Source organism: Equus przewalskii, chromosome 6 (genome assembly GCF_037783145.1).
Source record: "Equus przewalskii isolate Varuska chromosome 6, EquPr2, whole genome shotgun sequence".
Lineage (NCBI taxonomy): Eukaryota > Metazoa > Chordata > Mammalia > Perissodactyla > Equidae > Equus > Equus przewalskii.
Genome location: NC_091836.1, coordinates 33,336,909 through 33,352,239, shown reverse-complemented (window position 1 = coordinate 33,352,239; position 15,331 = coordinate 33,336,909). Strand labels below are relative to the sequence as shown.

General features: G+C 38.4%; 1 protein-coding gene and 1 pseudogene across 1 annotated transcript; one reads left to right on the top strand and one right to left on the bottom strand.

Moving 5' to 3' along the window:
• Positions 1-610: 610 nt before the first annotated feature.
• LOC103551581 (large ribosomal subunit protein uL5-like) lies at positions 611-1,193 on the bottom strand (annotated as a pseudogene).
• Positions 1,194-2,593: 1,400 nt separating this feature from the next.
• LOC103551582 (olfactory receptor 8B4) lies at positions 2,594-3,541 on the top strand. Its single transcript, XM_008521105.1, has one exon. The coding sequence runs from the start codon at positions 2,594-2,596 to the stop codon at positions 3,539-3,541; it is 948 nt and encodes a 315-aa protein (XP_008519327.1).
• Positions 3,542-15,331: the final 11,790 nt, after the last annotated feature.

Below are 15,331 nucleotides of genomic sequence, written 5' to 3'. Positions count from 1 at the left end.
CTATGTATAAATCAGAACCGCTTGCAGTTAATGTCCTTCTCATTTTTGAAGCCTAGCTCTACTAAAGACGTAGTATTGGTTGACCAGGAAGAGTAGGTTCAGTTTATGAGAATTTGAGGGCAAAGAAGGTAAAAGACAGAGAAAGACTCTCTTAGTCAGAAAGGGGATGGAAGTCAGTGGGTCTAGGAGACAGCAGAAGCCAGAAGGTATGAATAACTGTTTATGCTCTTTTTAGTTGGGTGACCACATAATTTCTTATCCAAATCCAGACACTTTGGAGAGTAAGAGGATGTGCTATTAATAATTATACAGGGATAATGGATGTAAATAAGGACTTCTCCAGGAAAACTGGGATTATTTTAGGCAGCCTCAGTGGAAACTTACAAATGCACTTGCTTGCATGTCTTTGAGTGTTTCTTAGAATACTCGTGTAGCAGATCATATGGAAAGCAGCTTTGTCATGTGGAGAATGACAGGATTAAAACTTTTAGGTACATCTCCTGTTATACCTTAAGCCTGCACACATCTATAGAGTAACTTCATACATGTGTGTGTGTGCTTCCTTGTATATGTTTTGTGATATTTTAATCTCCTCATATTTTTTTTTTTTTTTACATTTTGCTGAAGACTGTTTATTGGCCTCTGGAGAGAAATGGAAATTTATTTGCCAGGAAGGATGATCACATTATACTTCTGCTGGAACCAGAGCATGGCCGCCTCCTTGCTGATTCTGTGTTTGGCTCCAATGCAGCCTGTCCTGTGCTGCTTGTCTGCGATGCTGAAATCTGGCTTACCCAGCTCCACGAAGAAGTCCAGGCTGTAGATACCAGTGCTTGGGTCATATTTGGTGCCCAGATCAATGTGTTCCTGAAGCCCAAAACCAAAGTTTCCAATGTTTGAGAAGTTATTTTTTCTTAACTTGCATTCTCGCACCTTCAGAACTTTCTCCAAGATTTCTTCTGCCTTGGCCTCACAGACTGGTGCACGGCAATCTTCTCATTTCTCCTGATGCCAAAGGACCTGATGGTTTATCTAACTTTGGAGAACACCGGGGTCTGGCTAGTGAGCTGCTTCAGCACCTCGGTGGCCCGGGTCAGTCTGTCCGTGCTCTCCCCTACATAGATATTGAGGCAGAGCTTGCAGATGCACAGTTCCCACATGGGGTTCTCCTTTTCACCTCGATCCTGTGCCATGGGAGGAACAGGAAGTAATCTCCTCATATTAAAGGCCTGTCTGTGGTCCTTAGTAGACCTAGAGTAGGTGATGTTTGTGGTGGTGATCGTGTGGTGTCTCCACTGTTATGAGTAGCTCATGGTGCCAGAAACACTTAGTCTGTGGTGTTCTCCATAGCACTTACAAGTCTGATCTATCTTTGGGGAGGTTCTAGTCTCAAAACTCTCTTTGAAAATTTGTAAATGGTGGCTAAAATAAGGGAAGCATTCTCCCTGAAAAGCAAGCTTAACTACCAAGAGTTAATGAAGGAGAGGAAAAACGTGCCTCTAAACTCAGCATTGAATGACTTGAAATCCCTGAAGTTAAGGAGAAGATTGAGTAGAACACCTGAGTCTTAAGATGCTAGGTAAAAATCATAATCCAAGACATAAACAAAGACAGTGCAATTTCTTCCCCATAGGGACAAATCTCTAAGAAATTCTCAGGGGAAATTGTGCCTGATCAGGTCTCTGAGATCATGAAGTAGCATAAAGTTCTCCATGATATGCCAGCTGGGGTTCTGGCGAAAATGAGGGTTGCTATTTTTTCTCCTGACGTTGATATAGACCATCTGGGAAAATCCACAAACAGAAATCTTGGTCTATTCCTAGAGCACCTTTGAGATTGGGGTCTATAAAAGCTCTGAGTCTCAACACCAAGGGAATCAGAAGAGTTAAAACTTAAGGCTGTCTGCTTTAAGCACTAACACCATTTTTTCCTTTGGGCCAATGGAAAAAGAGATTGTGTAAGGCCCAGAACTGAGAGGGGCCAGCGAACAGGAAGGTAAATGTCTGAATCCCATCTTTCATGGCGGTTTTCTTTTGAACTCATAACCAGGGGATCTGGGATGTATTGATCCCTTCTCTGCTCTTACTGTGACATGAAATGTTGTGAAGGGGCTTATAGGAGGAAGGTAGGATGTGCAGAGACAGTAGGGGACACCCTTGGCTTTCTCTCCAGTGTGGCACGCCTATATCTGGTTGGGAGATGGAAGCAGAGAAGAGGTGGAGACAAGGGGGCACATGAGAGCTCCTGTCTCTCAAAGTCTGAGGCAGTGGGCTCAGGTTGTACTCCTGGCTCATAGGGTGTCTTTGTGAGAATCTTTGGGCAGGGAATTCAAGTGTTCTATCTCTTCTTCTCTCAAGTGGAGGCAGAATTCTTGCTGCTCATGCTAATAGACCCTATCTTGGATTCATGATAAGCCCAGGAGAGCTGAAATATAGTCACCGACACATTGTCAATAGCTTGGAGGGGAACTTAGATGAGAGAAGAAAGGCAAAAGGGAGGATATCTAAGCACTGGATTATCTTCTAGAGCCTTCTTCCATCAGCCATGCTTGTGCCTATCATCAATATATGTATTTTGTCCCTTGTTTCCACAGATGTCTCTCCAGAAGAGAATGACTCTGAGAAACAGCTCCTCAGTGACTGAGTTTATCCTCATGGGATTATCAGAACAATCAGAATTCCAGTTTATCCTCTTCCTCTTGTTCTTAGGGATCTATGTGCTTACTGTGGTGGGCAACTTGGGTTTGATCACCTTAATTGCACTGAGTTCCAGCCTTCACACTCCAATGTACTTTTTCCTCTTTAACTTGTCTTTTATAGATCTCTGTTATTCCTGCGTGTTTACCCCCCAAATGCTGAAGGATTTTGTGTCAGAAAATATCATTTCTTATATGGGATGCATGGCTCAACTATTTTTCTTCTGTTTCTTTGTCAATTCTGAATGCTATGTGTTGGTATCAATGGCCTATGATCGCTATGTGGCTATCTGCAACCCTCTGCTGTACACAGTCACCATGTCCCCTCAAGTCTGTTCTGGGCTGGTGTTTGGTTCGTATGTGATAGGGTTTGCTGGGGCCATGGCTCACACTGGAAGCATGCTGAGACTGACCTTCTGTGATTCCAACATCATTGACCATTATCTGTGTGAAGTTCTGCCCCTCTTGCAGCTTTCCTGTACCAGCACCCATGTCAATAAGCTGGTTTTTTTTATTGTTGTGGGAGTGGTCATCACACTATCCAGTATCAGCATCTTCATCTCTTATGCTTTCATTCTCTCCAATATCCTCTGTATTCCTTCTGCTGAGGGTAGGTCCAAAGCCTTTAGCACATGTGGCTCCCACATAGTTGCTGTTGCTGTGTTTTTTGGGTCCGGGGCATTTACCTATTTAACAACCTCTTTTCCTGGATCTAGGGACCAGCGTAAATTTGCTTCAGTCTTCTACACCAACGTGGTTCCCATGCTCAACCCTTTGATCTACAGTTTGAGGAATAAGGATGTTAAACTTGCTCTGAGTAAAACTCTGAAGAGAGTGCTCTTCTGATGGTTCCGTTTGTATAAATTAGTTCCTGGAAAGCATCATACTCAAGTACACTTTTATGTACAGGTGGAGGAGTTTCAATCTTTTTTCTTTAGTAGGGTCTTCTTTCACTTAAAAAAAAAATGGAAATCTCTTGCCTATACTCTTGTTGAGGATTATACTATTTTGTGCTACTTAAATTGGTTATTTGCATGCAATTTAAGAACTATTAATTTCCTATTATTTACTAGACCATATACTGGCCCAATAGATGAATAAGTTGAGGCTCTATGACTCCCATCTTTTTCTTGGTAGGATAAATGGGTTTGTCCAAGCAACATTTCTGGCTGGGAGATGGGGCAGGTGGTGGTTTGAGGGTCCTGGACAGTGAATTTATTTTTTCTTCAGTTACGGGAGCAGCCTTACCAAAGACCAAAGGTAGATACCTTGGTGCTGTAGGTAAGATAGTCTCCCAGCTCCTAAGCAGGTTTCCTGGCTAGGAAATCATAAATGGTCTCTTTCATGTACGTACATCTGCACACAAGAGAAGGCCTCATCCAAGAGTTCTTTACATGGCCTGAAATGTAAGGATAAATAAAAACCAAACTCTTTCATTTCAAAGTTCAAAACTCTTAGGCCTTAGAATAGTAACTGTGGGGTAGGCAGCCTTGTAATTGAGCCAGTTTCTTGGGCTCTTGGTGCTAAGGCTGAAGGTAAAAGAAGAACAAAGGAGAAATTCTATGGATTTACATGATTATGTTAACTACAACTTATAGCCTGCCCTGGAGATAGTACGCACATTATGGGGGCATTTAGGACAATTCCTTTATTTTTTAAAGATGATCTAGATTTTACTGTTTCTAAGAATATGTGTGTGTGTGTGTGTATTACAGTTAACTATTAGAGAATTAGGAAGAAAGATGAGTCATATTCCATTTTCCACTTTCAGGGAGACTTTGAAGAGATCCATATTTTGAGTGCCAAAGACCATCGTGTACTACTCTGCTGCGGATTCTGCTATTCTATATTGCAAAGCTCAGATTTTGAGAAATAAACCCTATAAACTTCCCAGAGTGTAGGCAGGAAGGTAAACTTAGAGCTAAACTAACCCATGTGGAGAAATAGGAGGATAGAGACTCACAGTGTGGTCAGAAGAATGGGGACACTCTAAGTAGAGTCTAGAATTTGGTGGATACTTGAGTAGACCTTCCGTGAACAGCGTTTAATACTTTTCTTCTGGATATGGGGAGAGTCATATAAAGTACTAAGTCCATATATTTTGCTATGCTTATATTTCTCCGACTCTTCCATTAGATTGGATAGTTGCACAGTGTGTGTTGGTACAAGAAACAAGGCAGCAAAGGGAACTTAGGTCTTCCTCACATTTACCTGTTAACGCTATGTGGAAGTAGCAGCATAACACAGAGAAGAAGGCAGGTCACGTGTTCCAGGTCATGACCAGAAGCAAGAGACGGAGATGAAAGCAGCACAAAGAAGCACCTGTAGCATGAAACTGACTAAGTAGGAGATGCGAGATAAAGCTTATTTTCTCCAAATATGCTCAAGGGAGGAGATCTTTGAAGAAGGTGGAAAAATCTGATACTTGGATTATGCCTAGATTATGATAATAATGATATTTATCATTTACTGAGCATATACCATATTTTAGGCACTGTTTGAGGTGCCTCACATACGTTAACTCACTTATTGGAATTGTGTTAATGCTATAGTGAACTACTGCTAGTCAGTCCTCTGGGCCTAACTGGACTCTACCCTCCAGAGGGTGTCTGCATGAGGGGATCTTGGGATATTAGGAAAGAGTCAAGAATGAGGAAGAATAAGAGCAAATATACTTTAATATGGATAAAGAAAAAAACAATTACCATTGGTATAAATGAGTAGAAACAAGGAATAAATAAGAACCACAAGGATAAGAATGTAAAGGAGAATTATGAAATAAATGCAATGAAGCCCAAGTATAACTTTCCTTACATTCATTCTGTACTGCCATTGGGTGAGTAGATGTGGAAGCATAAGTTTGGCTTCATGAGACACTGACTTGGATCTTTTGGGAAACAGTCCTGTTATCATTGAAGATATAAAAGGATAAAAACAGAGGTACATTTCCTGGTTCTTACAACAATCATATAAGAGTTTTTTATTACTTCCACAGAAAAGACAGAATTTTACAAATTCTGAAGACCTTCACCTCTCTCCCAAACCAAGGTTAGCTAATCTTGCATATGCTTTTAGGTTGATGTTGATGTTGAGGAATTGTTGGTTTTCAGTAGTCAACAAATGGGAACAGGTTTGGGGGCTTCCGATTTGCAGCAACTGAGAAACATGATTTGATACTCTGAGTCAGAGATCCTAAACTAAATGCCTCTGCTGCGATATCAAAATTCTGTCACCTCATCACATCATGACATTTTGATTTTCAGGACAGAATTTTCTTTTCTTTAAAAAGCAATGGTAAAGTTAGTTTCCTCTGGGCATAGTCCTTGGTCTATTTCTCTTCTTGGTTCTTCCTGAGGCATCTCTCCAGTTCCCATGGCTTCAACAAACACATATCTGATGGTGATCCCTAAATCCATAACTCTGGTCTTGCTCTCTGATTACAATCTGTAATTCGTTATAAATTAGAAATATAAAAGCATTATCAACATTGATGTCCATATTGAATTATGTAATGATTAACTGGTGACATAGCTTTGGAGTATAAGGAAGAATAAAATGTTCTTGAAATCTATGTCTTCTCCTACATACTAAACATATAAGACAACACAGAGATAAGTGATAGACACCGAGTAGTAGGAGTGAGTCCACAGAGAACTTTTCGTGGAGCTTGGGAGGTACAGGCCAGGTACTTTCTTATATTTCATGGAGCAGATGAGAGGATGTCTGTGACTATGGCTCACTGTGATCCTCAGCCCATGTGTTGGATAGAGAAACATATCACCCATTCTTCCCTCACACTTCCAAAAATGCAATCCATCATTTAATAATTGTTTCAGGTGCTAGTAACATAAGTCTGATTGCAGTGGTTTAAACATATGAGGGTTTGTTTTTCTCTAATATACAAAGCATTTAGAGGTAGGCAGTCCAGGGATGATATGACCATGCGACTCACGGAGGACTCAGTCTCTTTCTGTTTCTCGTCTTCTTAGTAGTGACTTCATTCTCATGGATGTATCATGGCTTCTACATGGATGCTAGAACTCCTATGATTTTGTCCACATTCCAAGCAGCAGAAAGACAAAAGAGTGAAGGAAGGCAAACGGTGCTTTACTTATTCAACGAGTGACTTCCACTGACATTTCATGAGCCACTCCTACCTGCCACTCCTACCTGCAAGGAGACTGGGAAACTTAACATTTAACTTAAGAACATTGCCATCCTGGTAAACAATAGGATTTTCTTACTAATCAAGAAAGGGCAAATGGCTATTGATAGGTAATTAGCAATCTCTGCCAAAGGATAGAATTGGTTCCACTTGCCAGAAGGGAGCAGTTCAGAAGTGAACACTTTTCATCCTTACTTTTGCTTCATTACTTGGTCCACTCTATGAGAGGAGGCTAGATTAATTCGACAGATAAGATTGAAAAAGATTGAGAAGTTGGCTGTTGATGGAACTGTACCTAATGTCTACTTATCACTGACCTGTTGGTACTAAAGTAAGGCAAAATCTTGATAAAGACAAGCTAGATCTGTGTTGTTTCATTTTCAACTTCTGCTCCTGTCTCTTATTAGGTGAAGTTTGGGTCTAGGTTCTGAGAGGGAAGTTTGAGTCTTGATATATTTCTCTCTTCAGCTTGGCTATAATTAAAGATGCAATGGGATTTTGATCCCCTTTTGGCTCCTTGTACTTGTTCTCACCAGTTAGATCTCACAGGAGAAGAGAGTGAGTGATTAATGTTGCTAAGTCTCCCACATTATGGTTGTCTTCACACTTTTAGCTTAAGAGACTTCTGGTAACGGAAGCTCTCAGTTTCTTATGCTTTGAGATGCTCCCCCTTGATCTGTAAAGGGTTATTGGAAACTATAGGGGAGAAAAAAAAAAAAACTTCTCCTCCATCCATCTTAGGTTTGTTGACTGGGCACTAAAAATTAGAATGACACAAAGAAGATTAACAAGATAAAGCAAATAGAAGTGTATTAACATGTGCATTGCACACACACATCGGAATACTCGGTGACGAGTAACTCAAAGGAGTGTTTAGAACTTGGGCTTGTATAGCATCTTTACAAAGAACAATAAATTTGTAGAGAAGTGAAAAGACAAAGGAACAGAGCTTTGAGCTTCTAGGGGTGGCAAATTCTGGGAAGGTAAATATACGGGAAAAACTAATGGAAGATAAGGGCTAGTTAGTTAAGTTTATGTAGATTCTGCTGGTGCAGTCTCTGGGCTGAGGAGGGTCTAGAATTGTCTCTGGTGATTAGCTTCTGTCCTTGCTGGGTCAGGATGGAGGACACATTTTCAAATTTATATCCTGCTTTTAGGTAAATAGGGGGAGGGCAAAGAGCTTCTCTTGTATCTACTTTTTTTCGATTGCCTTCAGCTCAAAATAATCCTTATGCCAAAGTGGAATATTTTGGGGTAGCATATTCTGGTATGGTAACACCAAGACAAAATTACTGAGAGGACACACAATGCAACTCAAATAGGGCCAAGGACAGAGGGGCTCATTGAGAGCTAATAGGGAAATTTGACAAGGAAAATTAGGCTAGAGAATCCATAATATCACTTAAAAAATTGCTTATCTTTCAAGATTTGCCCAACTATTTATGGTTTCGATAGAGAGTCACTGCACTCTTACTACGTTGAGGTGAAGAGTTCCAGATTTCACTTTATGGGATCATTAGGACTTATAGCTGGTTTTTGGTTTTGTTAATATATACAACCTTATGCCTTAACTGATAAATAAAGTGAGGTGGGATTGATTGATACTGCTTTCTGAAAATTGAGAATTCTAATTAGAACATCTGTCTAATTAGAACAATTTGATATGTCTTAAGATGTCAGAGAAGAATATCTACAAGCTGACACACAGTGAAAGGGTAAGTATATAACAGTGTAAAGTAAACACTAAGGAAGGATTTATTATTGGCTAAAACTGAGTGGTGGGGAAGAGGGAACAGAAGGGATAGGAAAAGAAAATGTATTAGTAGGGAAGTTATAGATATAGTAAGAGTATCACAGGGGCCGGCCCGGTGGCACAGTGGCTAAGTGCACACGTTCTGCTTTGGTGGCCCAGGGTTCACTGGTTTGGATCCCGGGTGCAGACATGGCACTGCGTGGCATGCCATCCTGTGTCAGGCATCTCACATATAAAGTAGAGGAAGGTGGGCATGGATGTTAGTTCAGAGCCAGTCTTTCTCAGCAAAAAGAGGAAGATTGGCAGTAGTTAGCTCAGGGCTGATCTTCCTCAAAAAAAAAAAAAAGTAAGAGAATCACATAAAGTTATAATTATAAAAGCAACCAGTAGTACAAAAATACAAATCTTTCTAAGTATCACAATTTCATGCACATGAAGAGGAAAAAAACAAACCACCTAGTGAATGATTTAAAATAATGTAAATATAAAATGGCCAGCCCTGGTGGTCTAGTGGTTATGATTCAGCACTCTCACTGCCAAGGCCCCGGGTTTGTTTCCTGTTCAGAGAACTGCATCACCCATCTGTTGGTTGTCATACTGTGGTGGCAGCTTATAGCTGTAATGGTGAAAGATATGCCACTGGTATTTCAAATACCAGCAGGGTCACCCATAATGGACAGGTTTCAAGGTTTTGGTGGAGCTTCCTGACTAAGACAGAGTAGGAGGAAGGACCTGGCTACCCACTTCTGAAAAAATTGGCCATGAAAACCATGTGGATATCAGTGGAGCACTGTCTGGTATAGCGTTGGAAAGTGAGAGGCGGTGCAAAAAGCCCAGACAGAGTTCTGCTCTGTTGTGCACAGGGTCGCTAGGAGTCAGAATCGACTTGACTGCGCTAACAACAATGAATATAAAATGAGAAGCCATAACATAAAATAATATGATAGCACTAAAGCAAACATATACTATATAAAAAAATTGTAAATGTCAACTTCTTTGTAACTGAAAAATAATCAGGCTAGATCACAAAGAAAAATATAAGTCCATGCAACACACAAAACATATCTGAAACCAAGTGATTCAGAAAGACTGAAAATAAAATGGTGGCCAAAGATATACCAAGTAAATGCAAACAAACAAACAAATAAACAAACAACATGGGTATAAGCCAGAATGGAAATAAGGCCAAAAACTGTTAGATAAGAAAACTTTATAATATTATAGGGTAAAATTTCCAATGTGTATGCAATTGTTGTGACTCTCTATACACCAAATAGTTATAAGAAGTTAGTTATAAGTTATAAGTAAGAAGTTATAACGAATTATAAGAAGAAATAAACACACCAGTGGAAGGAAATTTTAAATTACCTTTCTCAGTCCATGATAAAACAAGGTTATAGAAAAAGAGAAAGACAAATGATAGAAAATCCTATGTCTAAATAAGATAATTAGTTAAATAAACCTAATTTATATAATAGCATTTACATTATATATATAAATTTAATATATATGTGTATGTGTGTGTTTGTAGTTCTGTGTGATACACATTAGAAATACACCTTCTTATTAAGAGGTTGAGACAGGCACATAATTTGAATGGATATTAAGTCATAAAAGCAAGCCTCAATAAATGTTGTATATTAGTAAAATGTTCTTTGATCACTGTGTAGTTAAACTAAAACTTAATTACATCAGTAATTAAGAAAACAAAGTCCTCTATTACCTAGATATTAGCACTCTATTTAAAGCTACTTATAGGTGAGAGAAAAATTCAAAATTGCAAAAAATATAGATAAGGGATATTAAAATGCAATATTTCACAATTTATGGGATATATCTATAGCTAAAGCAGACAACTCACAACTTTAAATATTGTGTGAATAAACAGAACGATGAAAATAAATGAGTTATTCAGTCAATACGTCAGGAAAAGAAACACAATAAAATTAACTAAATAAAAATGAAGGGTAGGAATTAAAGTTAAAATAAGGAATTATTGAATTAGAAAACAGAAAATAGTGGAATTAATAAATAAATTCAACAGTTGGTTCTTTGCAAAATTGATAAAATAGACCAATTACTATCTATTCTAATTCAGAAGAAAAAGGAGGGAGAACAAATATAAAAATTAAGAAATAAGGGGGGAATAGAAATAGAGGAAATAAAAAAACCTGAAAACAAACTGCTCTGTTCAGCTCTATTCAAATGAATTAGAAAGCTTGGATGAAACAGACAATTTTCTGGGAAAACATAATTTAATAAAACTAATACTGGAGCATATAGAAAATCTAGAGGGTCCAGTTCCATAGAATAAATAGAGTTATCAAAGAGTTGTAGTTAAAAACATTACTGATTCCAAATGGTTTCACGTTTGGATTTCCCTCTCTCTCTCTTTTTGAGCTAGAATTAAAAACCCTATTGGCTCCTTTCTGTTTACTATTATTTCTAGCAATATCTGGTGTTCATCAAACTGCCTGCCCTCTTTGGACAAAATCCACAGAGACATTTCATCTGTCAAATTTTCTGACCTTGAGTAACTCGTGCTGTATTAGGTAAAATGTAACATTTTCACTGACTTGTTCATTTGTATTTACAGCTCCTTTTATTTTCTAGCTGTTTCCAAGTCCTGGACAAATATTCCGGGCTCCTTAATTATAAGAGTAAAAACTACAGCATACTGTTCTTAGTTAAGGACCAAAAAGCTATCCACAGCATGAAGTTTCTTTGTTTTCTTAACTGCAAAAATAACTTCCTAGTGCAAGTGAATTTCTTTTATTTCTCCTTGGGAAAGGAGAGAAATGTGGCAGAGAAGCTTCCTAAGAGTGAACTGAATACGTTTCCATGCAACTCCCACCTGTCTTCAGCTTCTTAGCAGGTAGAAATAATGCGTTTTCTCTGGCTATTATCTTTTACAGAGGAGTAAACTGAGTTTTAGAATTAAAGAATTCTGCTGAAGGTCACCAGAATGCGGCAGATACTATTTGTAAATCCCACTTTATCTGGATCCAACTCGTATGCTTTTTTGCACTAATATACATCACCTTCTAGGAAGGAATGGAAAGAGTCAGAAATATGAAGGAAAGAAATATGAGAGGAGAGAAGAAAGTGACAATCTGGAGAAATGGTTGCAAATCATAATAGAAGACAGAGTAGGCACAGCGGTGGTGTCCTGAACCCTAAAAGTCAGATACAGTCTGTGCAGTTTAGATTGCAAAGTGGACACTTGCTCCTATTCTTAAAATGTTTGTCTCTGGGGCTGGATGAAGTAAGTCAGCTACAAAGAAACATTTTATTTTGGTTTGTTTTCAACAGTAACTCTCACAAGAGTGAGGGATGTGTCAATCTCATTCTTGGAATATGTCAGAATCTTTAGGGATGTCGTGTATAGTTAAAAAAATTTGTTGTCATATGATTTTTTTATTCAAAGTAAAATAAGTAAAAATAATTTCCTAATGAAATTTAGTGATATAAAATATTCTGGCAAGAATATGGAAAAGATAGAATTTATCTTTTTGACACAAGTTATTCTAAAGAATGGCAATTAAGGCTATTCCTTTCAAGTATATATCAGAGTCTTTGGATTTGTAAAATTTAAATTTTCATCAAATGGTTTAAGATGGTTGAGAACATTGTTTTATAGGAATAAATTTAGACTATAGGTTATATTGGTAAGCATTTAAAACTAGAGAACATAAAAACTAAATTTTAGGTTCATAGCACTTTCTACAAACATCTATTATATAATCATGAATTTATCAAATCTTTACTGTGCTCCTACTATATTCTAGGTGTAGGGGATAGAGCAATAAACAAAACAACAAAAAATACTTAAAGCTAACATTCTACTGGTTTTTATATTGGAATCATTTGTTTACATTTGTGTATATTATTTATATTATGATTGCATATCTTATCCATTCTTTCCTCACTACACAACATAGTAAGTGCCAAATAAGTTTTGCAAACTGAATACATTCAACCTGTTTGATTTACATTTTGCTCTAAAGAACAACTTTTTTTAAAGTTTATGATTTAATAACGAGTTAAAATTTTTATATAAGGAGTTATGTAAAATCGATGACTATACAATATAGTGGCCTAAGAAAGATGAAAAATGCAAATCTTAAGCAAAATTCTTTTTTTTTTCTTTTTCCTTTAAACTAGGTTACTGAGTCACCAGCACAACCTGGTGGTAGTTTAAGTGAACTGCTTGGCTCAGTAATTAAAGTTTCCCTTGTGAGTTATGTTCTCCATTCTTGAATTGACCTGGCTTGCTTACTTATTTATTGTTGTATTTAAAAATCACATTAAGAATTTTATAACTAGAGTAATTAAAATTTACAAGACAACTTTTTTTTTAAAAGATTTTATTTTTTTCCTTTTTCTCCCCAAAGCCCCCCAGTACTTAGTTGTATATTCGTTGTGGGTCCTTCTAGTTGTGGCATGTGGGACGCCGCCTCAGCGTGGCTTGACGAGCAGTGCCATGTCCGCGACCAGGATTCGAACCAACGAAACACTGGGCCGCCTGCAGCGGAGCGCGCGAACTTAACCACTCGGCCACGGGGCCAGCCCCTACAAGACAGCTTTTTGTGAAACAAATATAGGTATTTCAAAATGCTGTATGTACTGGTCCTTTACTAGCAACGTGATTGCAAGATTTCCCTCCCCTCAAAGTTAGTTAATTTCCAGAGGGCAAGAGTGTCATGTAGTTTTGCATTATAATCCTTCTCTCTCATAGGAACTTAATATTTTGTGAATTAAAAACAATTATTGTTTTACTTATTTGCAATTTTAAAGGGGTTTGTGGGTTTTCCAGGTGATTGATATCCGCTCAATAGAGTCTGGGAAAAGTATTTTTGTCAGATCCATGATATCTATAATCTGAGGAGCTGGAGATGGCCCTTCCTCCAAGTGGCCATGGCTGGAAATATCTACGCAGAAGCAGAATGATAATCTGCCAGAGCTATCTTAAAAGGTTTTTCACCAGGGATGGGGGTGGTTGCACTAGACTTGTCATTCTAAGATTTTAACACCACTAATGATTCATTAAAATAGATTTTTGTCCACTTGTGCTTTCACCAGCTAATGCAAGAATTCAACTCCTGTGAAATTCCCTTAAGAATTTCCAGGAGTCTCCAGAAGGATCTGCTTGTGCTCAGGAACCAGTCACCTCACGGGCAGCACGCTATCTGTCCAGGCCTCCGCTGACCCTCTCCTGCAACTGCCCCTCCTTCACAATCAGAGGATGTACTGCTCAGCGAGGAAGAGAATGGCTGCTTTTGCTCCCGACTTTCTGTCAGATTTGCATGCTGCCCTCTGTTACCAGAGTTCAGAGAACAGTCCATAGTACAGACACATTTTCTGAGGCTCTGTTACCAGATAGGACACAGAATTCCATTTCCTTTGTCTTTCATTTCCCACCTCCCACACACATCTGCTGCTTTCTGGATGCTGGCCACTTTAATTGCTTTTTGTCTTTTTCACATATCCACATAAGAAACATTTAACCGAGCCCCTAAGAGGTACTGGGCCCTGTATCTGGCACTGGGGATATAGCCCCGACCTATGCAGATACGGTCCCAGTTCTTATGGAGCATCTATCCCAACAAATAAATATGGATGCAAAACAGATCATCTCACCATGAATTTTTTTTTTTCTTAGGAATATTAGCCCTGAGCTAACTGCTGCCAATTCTCCTCTTTTCGCCGAGGAAGACTGGCCCTGGGCTAACATCCACGCCCATCTTCCTCTACTTTCTATGTGGGACGCCTACCACAGCATGCCTTGCCAAGTAGTGCCATGTCTGCACTCAGGATCCGAACTGGTGAACCCGGGCCGCCAAAGCAGAACATGCTCACTTAACCGCTGTGCCACTGGCCGGCCCCTCACCGTGAATTAATGGAGCCTACCACTTCATCAGACATTAAGAATCTCCCTGGCTTATCTGGACTTCTGTTAAATAAGTATTGATTTTACCAGCTTTGGTAAATAAGACAATCTTTAATGAGTTTTAGATGAAATTGTAGGCTCAATCTAAAAAACAACAGCAACAATAATAAAAGTCCAAGTGAATCATAGATTAAAAACATATTTTGCATATCATGTTAAAAAATATGTGTGTATAATTGTTTCCAAGTTCCATATATATATATATATATATATATATATATATATAAAATATGTAGTATTTCGAAGTTCTGTATATGTGTGTATATATATATAAATAATACACACACACACACATATATATATTTTTCTTATATAGATTATGGAGTTCCTAGACCCTTAGGGAGCCCAGAAACTGAGCATTTTGAAGCATTGGTCTTCTTTTTTTCCTTTATGCTTGGGATTGTACGAAGCTTTTGTTGCTATAAAGCTGGCAGAGGTCTCAATCAAATGAATGTTCGCTGGAAAGAAAGAGTGTGAATGCTTTTGGGAATGGAGAGGATTGAAGAGAGGTTTCTGGAAGGGTAGTTCAAGATACCTTCCAAATGTAAGATAATTTAAAAAGATATCTGAAGCAGAAATAGTGAAAGAGGGTAGGGAAGATAGATGTATTTCGGCTTTGTTGGGCATGGGAAACCTCATACATTTAAGGAGAATGAGTTAGACAAATGCATAGGGATTAGGGATATATGGTCAAGAATTGGTTCTGAATATTGAGTCTAAGTTGCTTAAGTGTAAGTTTATTTTCATCAATCTAAAGTGATGTGGGGC